We start from the raw sequence: 13,833 nt of genomic DNA, 5'->3' as shown, positions 1-13,833 counted from the left end.
GGATGAATATGCAGATTAGTCAGATAATTGTGCTCCAAGATTGCAAAATTTGTGTTTGTGCAACTCATTTTTTAGTATGCTTTGTTGCCACTGGACCAGTGATGGGATATTGTAGCCTAATTTGATTATAGTTGTCGAAACTCCTGTAGGATCTCAGAGAGTAATTCTAAGTTCAGCTAGTAGTTGGTCTACACTGAGGCAATGCATTCACAAAATTTTATATAAACTATAGTACTGTTCTCTAAAAATCAGCAGCATTTCATTATATTCAGATCTATCTTCATGAAGTCCTAGATCCATGCATCCAAGATTCCCACCACAGGTACTTCTGAAAATCCCAGTTTGAGCACCTGTCCGGGATCTCTTGAGCTGCTGGCCATGGTTGGGGCAGTCGATGAATGTTGCTACGATCTTAACTTTTGACTTGTGGGATAGCAGAATTCAGAATGTTAAAAGGGGCACATAATTCATTAGAACTATATTGCTAATGCAATTCTCAAATCCATAGGTAATACACAAGGTTGCTTATTTTTCTATCCTGTGCTTCAGACCCCAAGCTGCATCAGCATAAAGCATCATTACATAAATTTGATGAGAAAAGATGTTCCAGCACTGATGCAGGATTTAAGAACTAAAGAGTGTATGTCAGAAGAAGGCAACAATATAATCTACTACACATTTCCAGACATGAAATGAGATGCTGATGCTAGGTAGTTCACTGAACCACTCTGGAAAGTTCTCATGGGGAAATCAAGATTAACAAGCGATTTCCTTGCATGATTTCGATATGCATGAACTTCTCGATGTTTATAAGAGGACATCTTCCACTTCAAGTATGTCTGGCCTTCTTCCCTTCTTGATTTTACTACTGTAATCATTCATCGTCTAGTTTACTAGCTGGAGCAGTGAATGCTTCAAAGCATTCGGCTCTACCTCTGTTTTATTAGCCTTCAAGGAGAGAACATTGTCAGCATATGTATGTTAGGAGATGAGCAACTCAGTCAACCACTTGGTTATGTGAAGGATGAAATAGGAAGACCAGAGTTGCATGAAACTTAGAAAGTGATAGAAAAATAGATCAAAGGTCACAATTTCATATGAACTTTTGCATGTCAAGAACGCGAAGGAAAGCCCTCTTTTCCCATACCTCAACTTGGAGAACGTTCAACACGGAGCCATTGAGCGTGGTGACATTGGCGTCCGTCACCTTGAGTCCTAAGGAATCTACGGCTTCCATCAACCTTGAAAAGCCACCTCGCTTTTGATTGCAGATAAGTTTCAACAAGAAATCTTTTCTCCCGAGCTGGCTTACTTCAACCTTTACCTGAAATTTGCTAACACATGGCAAATGTTATGCAAACGACAGTGAAGACTGTTTAGATTCTAAAGACGAGGAACGTTTTCCTGACCTCTACTGGATTCTTTTCACTACCACCAGCTGCGCTCTTGTCCCCGATCAACTTTGGGAGATCTGGTTTAGCATTATCATTAATCTTGCTAGGGTCTTCTTCCATTGTTCTCAGTTCATCATAATAATTCTCAATAGTCTCCTCGAGCTCTTTTATGTACTCGGTTGCATCTCCCAACGTAGAAGCTCTATCCATCTGAGAACAAAGGTTCAAAAAAAGATCGAGATAGACAAGGTAAACCATAGTTGCAAATATGGTCTGGAATTGCATAAGAAAATGTGATCTTTTGAGAACCTTAGAAATCTTTGGAACTAGTGCACGAAGAGCAAACATTCCATCTTTGATTCTCTTCCTCCGGTTTCTCTCTGTCACAAGATTCTTCGACTTGTAAGGTCCCTTTTCTGCCTTCTGTCTAATCTTCACCGCTACTGTTTGATCGTTGCCCTGTGCCAATGAAACATCTGTATAGTTCTTCCTTTTCAACCTCAAACTGCTGCTTGGTGAGTCTACATATTCTCTGCTTGATTTTTCAGGCGACATGCTACCAAACATGGGATCAGGGCCTATTTGAAGTAGTTGGTGTTCGTTTGAAAGACTGGAACAAGTGGATGATCCTTCAAAGCTAGAATAGTTGTTAGGTTGGGGTATCCGAGGAAGAAAATTTAGATAGTGAAATGAAGAGTGATCAGGGTCACAAAGTTTATCTCCAAGGTTATAATTGGAACGGTCCTTCTCATTTGCGTTCTCCTGTTTAAGATTGATGTTGAAGCGAGCAGAAATGTAATCAATGATCTTCTCATCTCTTGGTACCTGGAAATGAATAAGGCAAGTTCTCATGATGTTTCACTGAAGAAGAGTACTCAACACTATATTTCAGAAATAACAGCGACTTACATGATTTGTGCTAAATAGTTCAATTAAACCACAGGCTACTGGGATGAGAACTTGAGTTCCACTTGTTTCCTGCCACAATTCCAGTGATTCAAATTAACTGCAGAACTCCTCGAGATGATTTTCCAATGTATACCAACTTAACAAAGTAAGATCTCAAAGCATCTCCGTCAAAAACAATAAGGGCCGTCATGACAGCAAGTTATCAAGAAAACAATATGGCCTACGACCCAAGAATTCATTTACGTAAGCCCAGTTCATAAGTTGCTACTTACTGTTACGCATCAAAACTTAAATTAGAAACATTAGATGATCAAATTATAAGTTCAGAGACAGATATTTGCAACATACATCATCAGAGGCAGAGGGATTACTTTGGGTTGTCCACCTTGGTTGCTTGGATATCACAACATCCCCATGAATCCTGCTTAAATTTCACCTTATTTATTACTACACTTCTTTCTTGATCATCACCACTAAACACAAATACATTTTTGCAATGAAAACATATGATGAAGGTGTTCATTACCCAGAATACAATGGAATGACAGAGGGTAACTGTGCAAGCTTCTTGCAAGCATTAGTTCCAACCAGATGCTTGACCAACCTATCCTTGCATTCAGCAATCAAATGCTTCTCCACACCATTTTCATCCTTTACTTTGATGATGTTTTCAGGGCTGTTTCCACCGCTGCAGCAGCATGCCCCCCACTCAATAAACCTGGAAAAAAGATCAATTAATCAAGAAAAGAATTTCAAGAAAGCTGATGAACTATGAGAAGACAAAAGATAAACATATGGGCATTCTTGAAAAAGAAGCACAATCTTATTAACAGCAAGTACTACCTGGAAGGATCATCTCCTAACTTCCAAATGACACAGTAGTCCCATGGCTTGTTTCTCACAAGGGGTCTCAGCCACTCCACTACTGTCTCTAAAGCTGCCATTTGAATGCTTCTTTGTATTTTTCTGGACTTGATGAATCACTTATATTAGTATTTTGAGAAGTTCAAAGGTCCATCTATATATATATTGACTGTTCTCAAGATCATTATATGCATTTTTGTATATATTTCAACATAATCATGGTTCTGTTTATACTAAAGGTAACTTTGGACGACAAGCCTAACCAACTTTACAAAATGCAGTGTCCTCGCCCTATATCAGTAGAAAATCTGTCAGAAGAATCTCTCTCTCTCTCTCTCCATGTGAGACTGAAAATGGGCAGAGTTGTATCAACTGCAGGAGGAGAATGCTGATACAATTTGGCAAAAAGCTAAAAACTGTACGCACAAAACAAGAAATGCAGGTGGGAAAATAATTGCCCAAAGAATGGTTCAAAAAGCTTGAGTGATGATCAGTTGATAACTGCACATGGGCAGTATTAGGAAATGATAAACTCATTTTTCACTACATCAAAGTTGATTATGCCTTAAATAGTAGGACAGTGTTCCTTTTTCTGCTTTCTGGTTTGCTTTTTGTTTATTACCATGGCGTGGTAAAAGAAGGCGCAAAAATTCTAACTCAAATTGGATATGGTCGGACATAAATCAATTATATGACAAATGCGATACACATATTGTGTGCTTGGTGTCCAATTAAAAAAAATAATAAAAAATTAATTTGGTTCAAACAAATTTGATTTGGGTAAAAAAATTTCGAGAAACAGTCAGGCATATGCACAATGCAAGGACGTTAGGGGCCAGAATATTTGCACGGCAGAGCATATCTTGGCTTGTACCGGTTGTGTGTGGAGGTACCATGTCCATGGCTTCCCAAAATTACCTCTCTTTGTACCCATCTCTGAGTTTTATGGAATATTTTGGGAGAGTTGTTTTTGGAATGCTTTAGATGGTTTATGAGAATCAATTCAATTCAAGGTTCTGACAAGTTGGAATTGAATTTTCTATTTCGAATTTATTGTGTTTTTTATTTAAATTAATTATATATACATCACGTGTACAAAGATTATGTCATTTATTTTAAGATTAATTATACTTAAATCCCTAATGAAAATGTGAAATTGCACTCGCCTAAAAAAGTTTTGAAATTACATTTACACCTCCTCAGAAAATTCTCTATTTGCACTTAACTCCCTTTCGTTAGGGTTTATACGAAAAATGTTAACATCAGAAAAAAAAAATACGTAAATTTTTAATTTTACCCGTTATTTAATATTTTAATGTATATTTTTGTACTGATGAAAGGGATAAGTGTAATATATATATATATATTATGGAGTGAGGTTAATATCATTACATTTTTTTTTTCTTATAAGTACCAAATTATTACATGAGAATGTTATGTGAGGGACCTTTTGGCTGGAAAGTTGGTGCCTTCACAATTCTACCAAACACATTCCTTAATTAAAATAAAATGTTATTCCTATAAAATTCCTATATATTCGGATAATAAAGAATCAAAATATAACGAACAAAAATAACACAAAGACCAGATAATGTCATAAATCACAATACATAAAAATACATTAAACAGACATAAAAGTCATGTAATCTAATACATAAAAACATCACACAATTGAGGCTCAAAAAGCTACCAGTAAGTTTTAAAAGTAACTTTTTTGGGTCTCTATTGTGTGTTGTTTTTATGTATTTATTTATGAGTTTTATGTGTTGTGATTTATGATAGTATTTGGTGTTTTTGTTATTTTGATTGGTTAATTTTAATCTTTGTTATTTAAATATATAGAAATTTTACAAAAATTTGAGATGGTTATTAGGTCGACTTTAAGATTTTTCATAATTTTGAGATGTTTTTAATATATTTATTTATTTATTATTTCAGTGCTATATATAAATAATATTTTATCTTAATAAAAGAATTAAGGAGGGTGTTTGGTGGAGTGGTGAGGGCACCAATCTTCCTCCCAAAGGATTTGAGTTTGAACTCCATTAGGCATTTATAAATTTTTTTTATGCAATTTCGTTAATTAAATTTTAAAATATGATGGATTAAGTTTGACGAGGGATAAACATGAAAGACTAAATTAAGATAAGTGACATAATTAGACTATATTTACTACATAAGATTGGACTGGATATCCAACCGAATCCTACATAATTTCCAGATCAAAAAATTTAACGATAAGTCCGATATTAAGTGAAATTATTGGTGGACTAGAATCCCACTTCTAGCCCACCCAAATGATGCTCTTATTGTCTCCTTGTTCAATTATTGAATTGTCCTTAGTTTTGCCAAAAATAACAAAAGAACCTGCCTAAGCTAAGGACAATCCAATAAAGTAAGCAAGTGTTTCCATGACACCTTCACCTTTCAATCAAATCAACGGGTGTTTGGGATGTCAATTTTTACTTGTGAAATTGTTAAGAAAAGCATTTTGGGCTTTTGCTTTGCACGTTAGGGTTAAATAAAAGAATGGGGAGTTGTTGGTGATTTAATCCTACATGACATGTTTTGATGGAAATACCTAGTTAAGTTGGCATCTAAGTGCCATGTCATTTAGTGAAAAAAAATATATAGTGCATAGCTGGACTCCAAGTCGGCACAATAGCCAGAAATTTTTTTAAAATGTGATCATGTGCGTTGCACATGACTTTTTCCAGTCATTTTAGTCGGAATAGGACCAAAAACGCAAAACCCGTATACTTACAAGATCAAAATGCGAAAAAAGAATCATATAGGACTAAAAATGTCAACCCCATATACTTACAAAACGAAAATTGGAAACTTTTCTATTTAGTGGGACCATTATTAAATTAAATATTCACTTTTTTTTCATATTTATAAAAAAAGTAAATATAAAATATATGAATCGAAATAAAATTTATTATTTTTTATAAAAAATAATTATTATTGAAAAATAACATATATAAATATAAACACAAATGATATCTTTTAACAAATAAGGATAAATTAATTAAATTTAATTCAACAAAATCACTTGTATGCCGCACAAGTTTGCGCAGACTCAGGTGTTCCATCAATATATAGCAATTAGTCTGTTTTAATAATTATTGATTAATTCTAAATATTGAATATTAATTATTAATGACTAAAATTTATGAAATAAATCATAGTTTTAAGAAGTAAAATTAACTAATATACTACTGATTACGTCCTGTTTGGGTGGGCTTATCTTTGTCAAATCTCCGCCATCTTCTTCACTTACTTCGCCACTGACAATGGCGGCGTCCGCCCTGAGAATTGCACTCAACCCCTACTCTAACGACGTTGTTGCGCCCCGCCCCGCGTACTCTTCCAGCACTGTCAAGATCGCAACATTTTCCGATAGCAGTAACAGGACTCCTCTTTTCTCATCTTCAACTTTGAGCAATTGTGAAAATAGTAATCATGCAAACAGATTCTCGCCCGTTCGAGTTTCCCGCTCCAGTCGGGTCTCCGGGTCGGACTTGCACACATTCGACGTGGTTATCGTGGGAGCGGGTATTATCGGGTTGACCATTGCTCGCCAATTCCTCCTCCGATCAAATCTCTCCGTCGCTCTGGTTGACGCTGCCGTTCCCTGCGCCGGCGCCACTGGTGCAGGTACTCTATTTACTTCTTGTTTGAAGTAAATAATTGGTTTCCATTAGCTTCCGACTGAAGACTGATTAGTCTTAGGATCTGTTTACTTCACCCTGTGTTTTGCATTTGAGCTGAGTCTTAACTTTTAGGGCAGGGCTACATCTGGAGGGTTCACAAGACTCCGGATAGCGAGAAATGGGAGCTGGCAATGAGAAGTCATCAGTTGTGGGAGGCTCTGGCTGAGAGCATTCAGAATCAAGGCATGGATCCTTTACTGGCACTTGGGTGGAAGAAGACAGGTGAATCAGTTCCCTCATCCCAATGAATTTTTGCAGTATTTCTTGATCAAATATTTGGTACTGAGGTCTCAAATTTAGTGCTGCTTTGGCTCTCTGCATTTAGTCTTAGCCTACTGTTTCATACCTCAGTTTGTGTCACTTCCGTGTTCTTGGAAAAGTGTGGGGGTATTGGCATTCATGAGATTACAGAAGTTTCAATGATTGATAGCAAACAAAGAACATTTTTCAATGTAGAATTATTGAAATAAAATGCAGAGATTTTCTATTTATTTATTAACACGATGAAATTGGAAAAATGCAATGAATATAAATTTTAGTAAGATGTCGGTTTTGGAGTCAGATCAAACTTTTCTCAGGGTTATATGATTAATTCTTTTGTAGTGAATACAAGTATCCTTGCCAGTTAAACCTACTAAGATAAGATATAATTGTGTGACAATAAGATGAGATTACAAGAAGCCAAATGTGCTCTTTCAGAATACTATTAGATAGTTCTCTGGTGTCTAATTTATTCTCGTCTTAGGCGATTCATCCAAAGGTTGAAATACTCCTCACCATTTATGAATAAAACTTTTATTCATGGAAATGTTAAAATTAACTTTGTATCTAGTGCTGGTTCTATCTCATTCCTGAGCTTATTGAGTTGCCCTAGATGCTAATAGTATCATAGCAATCATCCGTATCAACAGGAAGCATGCTAGTTGGTAGAACTGCACAGGAGTGTTCTCTGCTGATGAGGCAGGTGAAGCAGCTAGCAGATGCTGGCCTAGGTGCAGAGTTCTTGTCTCGTGATGATTTACTGTCAGAAGAACCTGCTCTTAAGCTTGGAGAGGAATGCGGTGCAGCTTTTATGCCCGATGACTGTCAATTAGATGCTCGATGTGCTGTTGCATTTATCGAGAAGGTTCCTAGTGATTCATCTTCCCTCCTCTGAGTAGTAACTTCTTCCTGTTTTATACTTTCTAAAAGTTTGTTCAATCGTAACATAAGTATTGGAGATGCTGTCTGATAGGCTAACAGGTCTTTTGAAGCTGAAGGGAGATACGCTGAGTTCTATTATGAGCCAGTAACCAGTTTATTAAGGTTAGGCAATTAATCTTTGTGTACTATGGCAGTATTTGGGCTAAAGTTGAGTAATGATGATAAGTGTACTTTTGATATTGGACCTTGCAAGACAAATAATCAGTTTTACCATTATCTGGGACTGTTATTTATAGGACAAGAGAGTGACTATTTTTGTACTTTCTTTTTTCTTTTTCTCTCACTTATGCTCAGAAATGAGAGCAGTGGGGAGGTTGAGGGAGTTCAAACTTCCAAAAATACGTTGCATTGTGAGAAAGCTGTTGTCGTTGCAGCAGGCTGTTGGAGTGGTTCGTTGATGCACGACCTTATAAAAAATTCTGAAATTGAGTTAGATCTCCCAGTAAAGCCTCGAAAGGTAAGAACTAGGCGAGTCTCTAAGTTTTCTTAAATTTGAATTGCTTCTGTTCTTGGCCATCAATACTTTGCTGGGATTCTTTGAGTTTGAAACGCTAGAGGGTGGACAATATGAAGGCATCAAAAAATTCTTCAGCCATATCTTTTTCTTCCTATTACTAGATTCTTCTATGATCCTATTTTAGCAACGACTTCCAAGAGTTTAAGGAGGTACTTTGCATAGTCACACTAGTCACATGGATTACAGAATCTCTCAAGGAAAGTTGACTTTAAATATATTTTTCTCAATTGACGTTTATCTTCAATTTTTTAGAAGAAAGCTGCTGCATGGGTTACTGTATGAGGTCCAGGATTTCTTATCTGAACTACAATATATTCATTACTAAAAGATTGGTTGATCCCGTTGTAAGATGCTGGACTGAAATTATTTGGAGTTAATATTTGCATCTGATCCTCTTCCATATTACAGAAGATGGGTTCTCTTTGGTAGTTGTACTCTTTCAGTGGTCTTTGCAGCATTGGACTTATGTTGCTTGACCTTGCACTGTAGAACAGTTTATGGTCTTTTCCTCTTAACCATGGGCCGTTCCATATGGGAGGCAGAAAATCTCAAGAGAAAACAGTCAAGCATTTTTGTGGCTTTGTGTGGCAGGGTCATCTGCTTGTTCTTGAGAATTTCAACTCTCTTAACCTTAATCATGGGCTTATGGAGGTGGGATATGTCAATCATGAATCTGCAGTCCTATCGTCTACTACATCGGATTCAAGGACTGGATATGATGATACTGCATCTATTTCAATGACAGCTACCATGGACATGTCAGGAAGGCTCGTTCTTGGTAAACTTCTATTTCTGATCTCTCTGTGTGCTTAATTAAATCAGGAAGAGTACATTTTATATGTTTATACACCAATTGGGGACCAATTTGCATGATCATGTAGTGGCATTAAGGCTCTGAGGATTTCTTTCATAGGTGTCCTTTTTCAGTTTCTTTATTGAAGAGAAACTTATTAAGATTAACAGTTGAACATGGAGATAGAATTACTATCCTTATAAAGTTTAATATTAAGTTGCATTAGAGTCCTAATCTTTTAGAAGAAAAACAGAAGAAGGAATCATTGTCTGACAAAAAATGCTTGATAATTAGACTAAGCCCTACTGTGATTGAGCAGATACCTTGCTCAATGGCCTGTCCTACTTTTCAGGTTCAAATAACTGCCATGAGTCATCTGGCTGTTTTAAAGTGAGGATAGCACCTAAAAATTTGTCAAATTTTCATTCATATTGCACCAGGCGAAGATTTCAGCATGAGATCATAAAAGTTCATAAGAACAGGCTAAATTTTTCTGTCACGGTACAAGTGGTCGATTAACAATATGATTTAGATGTTTATCAGTTATACCACTGCTAAAAATGGAAGTTCAACTAACTATATGAGTTGACAGAGTTGATAATTGTAGATATGAGATGGCTTCAATTTATTGTTAAGTAACAATAGTTACTAAATTCCTCTTTCTCCCAGCAAAATCCCAAACAGAAGTGGTGAAATTTCCATTTACCCTTGATTTAAAATATACTAAAATCACCATTATGCCCCTAGTGTATTTGTAATCTTTATATTTTAAAATGAACAAATTTTTTATATTTATATATTTTAAGTTCCTAATACATGTTAATTTTTTAAGTTTTATTTTTTCATTGTGTTCATATTTTCAGTACACACAATTAAATTGCATGTACTTTTATTAGTATAGATTCAATTAATTATGATTTAATTTGTCTATGTAATACTAAAGAATGATTATATAAACTTGATATATTGTTTTAAGAGAGTTGGTGTAATATTTTTATGGATAGGGGGTGTATTGTGATATTCAAAATGGTAATAGATTTGGATGTATGTGTAATATTTATATTTGTGAAAAAATATTTTTAAACATAACATACTTTTCCTATAAAGAAAATAATTGAGACATAGTCATTGAATTGGTTCCTACTACAGTTACAATATTGTATATATTACCTTTAACACAATTTTACCAATCGGCGCTATCAAAAAAATTACTAATATTATAGGTTTATCATCGGTAACCTATAAAACATATATAAAACAACCTTCTATAGTAAGTATTTTATTACATTTACCCCCTCTTAGACCATTTTTGACTCATTGGCTTTGTAATAAGATCAAATTAACTAGATGAGATTTCATCACGTTGTCCTGGGTTTGGGTGCCAAGAAAAAGACCAATGTCATATTGTTATGCTTTCTTTCATCTGCTCTGTTCTTGCAGGAAGCAGCCGCCAGCTTGTCGGGTTCAACACTGATATCAGTGAATCAATCATCCATCGAATATGGGAGAGGGCACGCGAGTTCTTTCCTGTACTAAAAGAAGTATCTTTGAAAGATTTGAATAAAAGCAGAGAAGTAAGAGTAGGCCTGAGACCTTACAGTAAGTGTATGGAAAATGAAGTTCAATTTAACGGTATATATTAGGGATTCAGATTGTTCATCCACTGATCTGTTGTGTTATCATTCCAGTGCCTGGTGGAAAGCCTGTAATTGGTCCTGTGCCTGGATTATCAAAGATGTTGCTTGCTGCTGGACATGAAGGAGAAGGACTCTCACTGGTAACTCTCTCCTGTACTCACTCCATAAATGTGGTTTTGCATTGCAAGATACAGACATATGGCTGTTTTTAGCTTTCTATTTTGTAGTTAATTACACTTATGTCCTCAATGAAAAAGCAAAAGTATCAAGTACCCTCCCTCTTTATACCCTCGAAATTTATCATGGTTACCAAACCTCCCCAGGCATTCAGATTTTGAATGGAAAATGATGATATTAGGAAAAACTTCTATAGTAACTTCCGATTTACTTCAGACCTAACTATTTTTATATGTTGATAATAGAAATATATGTGAAATTTAGAGGTGTAAATATAATTCATAGATACATAAAAAGAAGGAAATTGTAATGACATTATTCCAAAAGTAGAAGTATGACAGGGAAATAGTTTGAGCAAAAGAACTTAGCCATTAGTGGCTGATTTTTCGACCTTGTAAATATATGGTAGATTTACTTTTTAGCGTTGCCGGGTTGAATTATTGATGCAAATGAAATATACATGCATAACATCTATGGCAAGTGCTTTTAAAAATATTAAGCTCATGTAAAAGTCATAAATATAAAATCCAACAAATGAAGGGATATTTTATTCTTGTGATGATAAGTTATAGATAAATACAACAAATTGTTAGTTTTATTTTGGATTTATTTTAGTTTTCTGATGATGAATAAAGTATATAAATTTATTTGTTGGAGTACTTAATATTTCATTATTTTTTTTTCTTGTCGTAAGGTAGATTAGAAGCAACTTTTTTCTTTTTATTCTATTTTGCAACTATTACTTAGTCAATCATGTAACGAAACTTTATATAATATGACATTATAGAAGAAACTGAAAAATCCTTTAGTTGTATATTTTCTCATATAAAATGAAAGTATAAATTAATATATTGAAAATATAGAAGAATTACGATTGCTTGTTTATCTTTTAATTCTTATGTTGATGGGAAAAAGTCAGTCCTTCTGTCTGGATTTACAAAGTAGCAAATTTAGACGAAAGGTTTTATAATTATGAAAAGATAAGGGAGAGTTGGGATTTCAAGGGGAAGTAACTATTTAACTCAATTTTAGAGTAACATTGCCTTTCTTCCATATTTCTTGCCAGTAGTAGTAATGAATTTGCATGTGTTTTTCTGGATTTTGACCAGGCTTTGGGGACTGCAGAAATGGTTTTCAACATGGTGTTGGAAAATCCGCAAATAGTAAACCCCGCCCCCTTCTCCCTGTAGCTTTCCTCTCCCTCTCTCTCTCTCTCAGTGCCACAGAAGCAGAACACAAGTCGCGTCCCAATTTTGTGTCCAAAAATTTCTCATAGGATTGTGATCTGTTTGATTCTTCCACTTCCACTGGACTATTTCAACTCTACAGGAATCTCTTAGCAAACGTTACTGGCGGACAAGAAGGTCAAAACGTATTCCTCCTCGAAATTCGGATTTGGACATTGTGTTTTCTTTCTTTAGGAAGTCTTTGATTATAAATCAACTTTACTTTCATTAATTGCAATTGATTAATCTTTAATATAGTTGATAGATTAATTGATCGTTTCTTAAAGAGAAAAAAGAAAAAGTATGAAACATGATGCCTATATATGATTTAGTGTGCCATGGTTGCATGACAAAAAAGAAAGTAAACTATTTAAACAAAAAAAAATAATAAGGAAAAATCAATCAATTGGTGTGTAAAATTCCTGTTAAATCTTGGGTACAAGCTGCCTTATTCCTTTCAATTACAAGACATGCCACATTATGCTGTATTAAATTACTAGTAACCAGCTAAACTGAATCACATACATTATAATATATATATATATATATGTATGTATTTCTCTTTTTATTTGAAGGATAATATCCACTGAGACAGAAATATGAAGTTAGAATTGTAGCTAGGACGCAGTGGTTCATACATATATAAGGCCAGGGCAAGGGGATATGAAAAGATGCCATCAACCGAACACATGAAAGTAAGGGGTGATACAACTACTCTTGCAGGAAGGACTCAGTAACAGCTAAAATAGTCTTAACCAGGCAAGGTATGACAGAAACGCAGGACCTCTACATGTACCCAGAAGAAAACATAACCAAGCATGTGAGGAAGCAGTTTAATACCAAACAGAATACAGCATGGCCCTTAGGCAATAACGTGCTTCCTTATCATAACTATTGTTATTTGCTACTTTTCCCTCTTCCACCAGGTTTTCCTACAACATTCAGATAGACTTTATACGTCTAAAGCAGAGAAATGAATTATTAATAGAGAATAGATTGTGAGGGAGGGCGGGCTGTTGGAAAACAGAGCACCAATAATAGTGCAGAGAAAGATGGAAACGAGGGAATTTGCATACTGAAGATGAATGAATAAAGATGCAATGGCCTCTCAAAGCCATGAGCTTCATAGATTTGTTTGTTTTCTAAAAATTGGCTTTGATGGGAGATGATGCATGATCTGAGTACAGCCTAGAACTTGGCAACATGTTCTCGTTGCAATTTATGCTATCTGATAATGAAGAAAAGTTGTCCAAAAGGAAAGTAAGTGTGTTTCTTGGTCTGTTTATCCAGAATTGGTTGGGGAATAGAACATGAAAGTTGCAGAGTGCAGACAGAGTATTGATGAATGGATAAAACGAAAAATTTTCAAAAACACCATTAGTCATTGTTCGACCCTT

The 13,833-nt window shown here is 35.1% G+C and overlaps 2 protein-coding genes across 3 annotated transcripts; one reads left to right on the top strand and one right to left on the bottom strand.

Annotated features, from left to right (window-relative positions):
- Positions 1-439: 439 nt before the first annotated feature.
- Positions 440-3,534, bottom strand: LOC105163965 (transcription factor bHLH90). Its single transcript, XM_011082501.3, has 8 exons — positions 3,147-3,534; positions 2,830-3,021; positions 2,652-2,724; positions 2,304-2,372; positions 1,704-2,219; positions 1,410-1,604; positions 1,148-1,324; positions 440-948 (listed from the first exon to the last, which is right to left on the bottom strand). Exons 1-8 carry the CDS (start codon positions 3,245-3,247, stop codon positions 886-888), a joined length of 1,386 nt encoding a protein of 461 aa, XP_011080803.1. The 5' UTR covers positions 3,248-3,534; the 3' UTR covers positions 440-885.
- A 2,842-nt stretch (positions 3,535-6,376) lies between these two features.
- Positions 6,377-12,693, top strand: LOC105163778 (FAD-dependent oxidoreductase family protein). 2 transcript variants are annotated; one of them, XM_020695154.2, is made up of 9 exons: positions 6,377-6,827; positions 6,956-7,105; positions 7,795-8,009; positions 8,118-8,188; positions 8,381-8,543; positions 9,195-9,381; positions 10,837-11,001; positions 11,085-11,173; positions 12,320-12,693. In XM_020695154.2, the coding sequence occupies exons 1-9, from the start codon at positions 6,464-6,466 to the stop codon at positions 12,398-12,400; spliced, it is 1,485 nt and encodes a 494-aa protein (XP_020550813.1). In that variant the 5' UTR covers positions 6,377-6,463; the 3' UTR covers positions 12,401-12,693. The 2 variants fall into 2 exon arrangements, with proteins under 2 accessions (XP_020550813.1, XP_011080541.1); XM_011082239.3 differs by having other exon boundaries at positions 6,378-6,827; positions 10,837-10,995.
- Positions 12,694-13,833: the final 1,140 nt, after the last annotated feature.

The sequence above is a fragment of the Sesamum indicum genome, linkage group LG6, assembly GCF_026168435.1.
Source record: "Sesamum indicum cultivar Baizhima isolate 11 linkage group LG6, ASM2616843v1, whole genome shotgun sequence".
In the NCBI taxonomy this organism is placed as follows: domain Eukaryota; kingdom Viridiplantae; phylum Streptophyta; class Magnoliopsida; order Lamiales; family Pedaliaceae; genus Sesamum; species Sesamum indicum.
The sequence above is the reverse complement of the archived record's forward strand: the minus strand, read 5'-3'. Positions and strand labels throughout refer to the sequence as shown.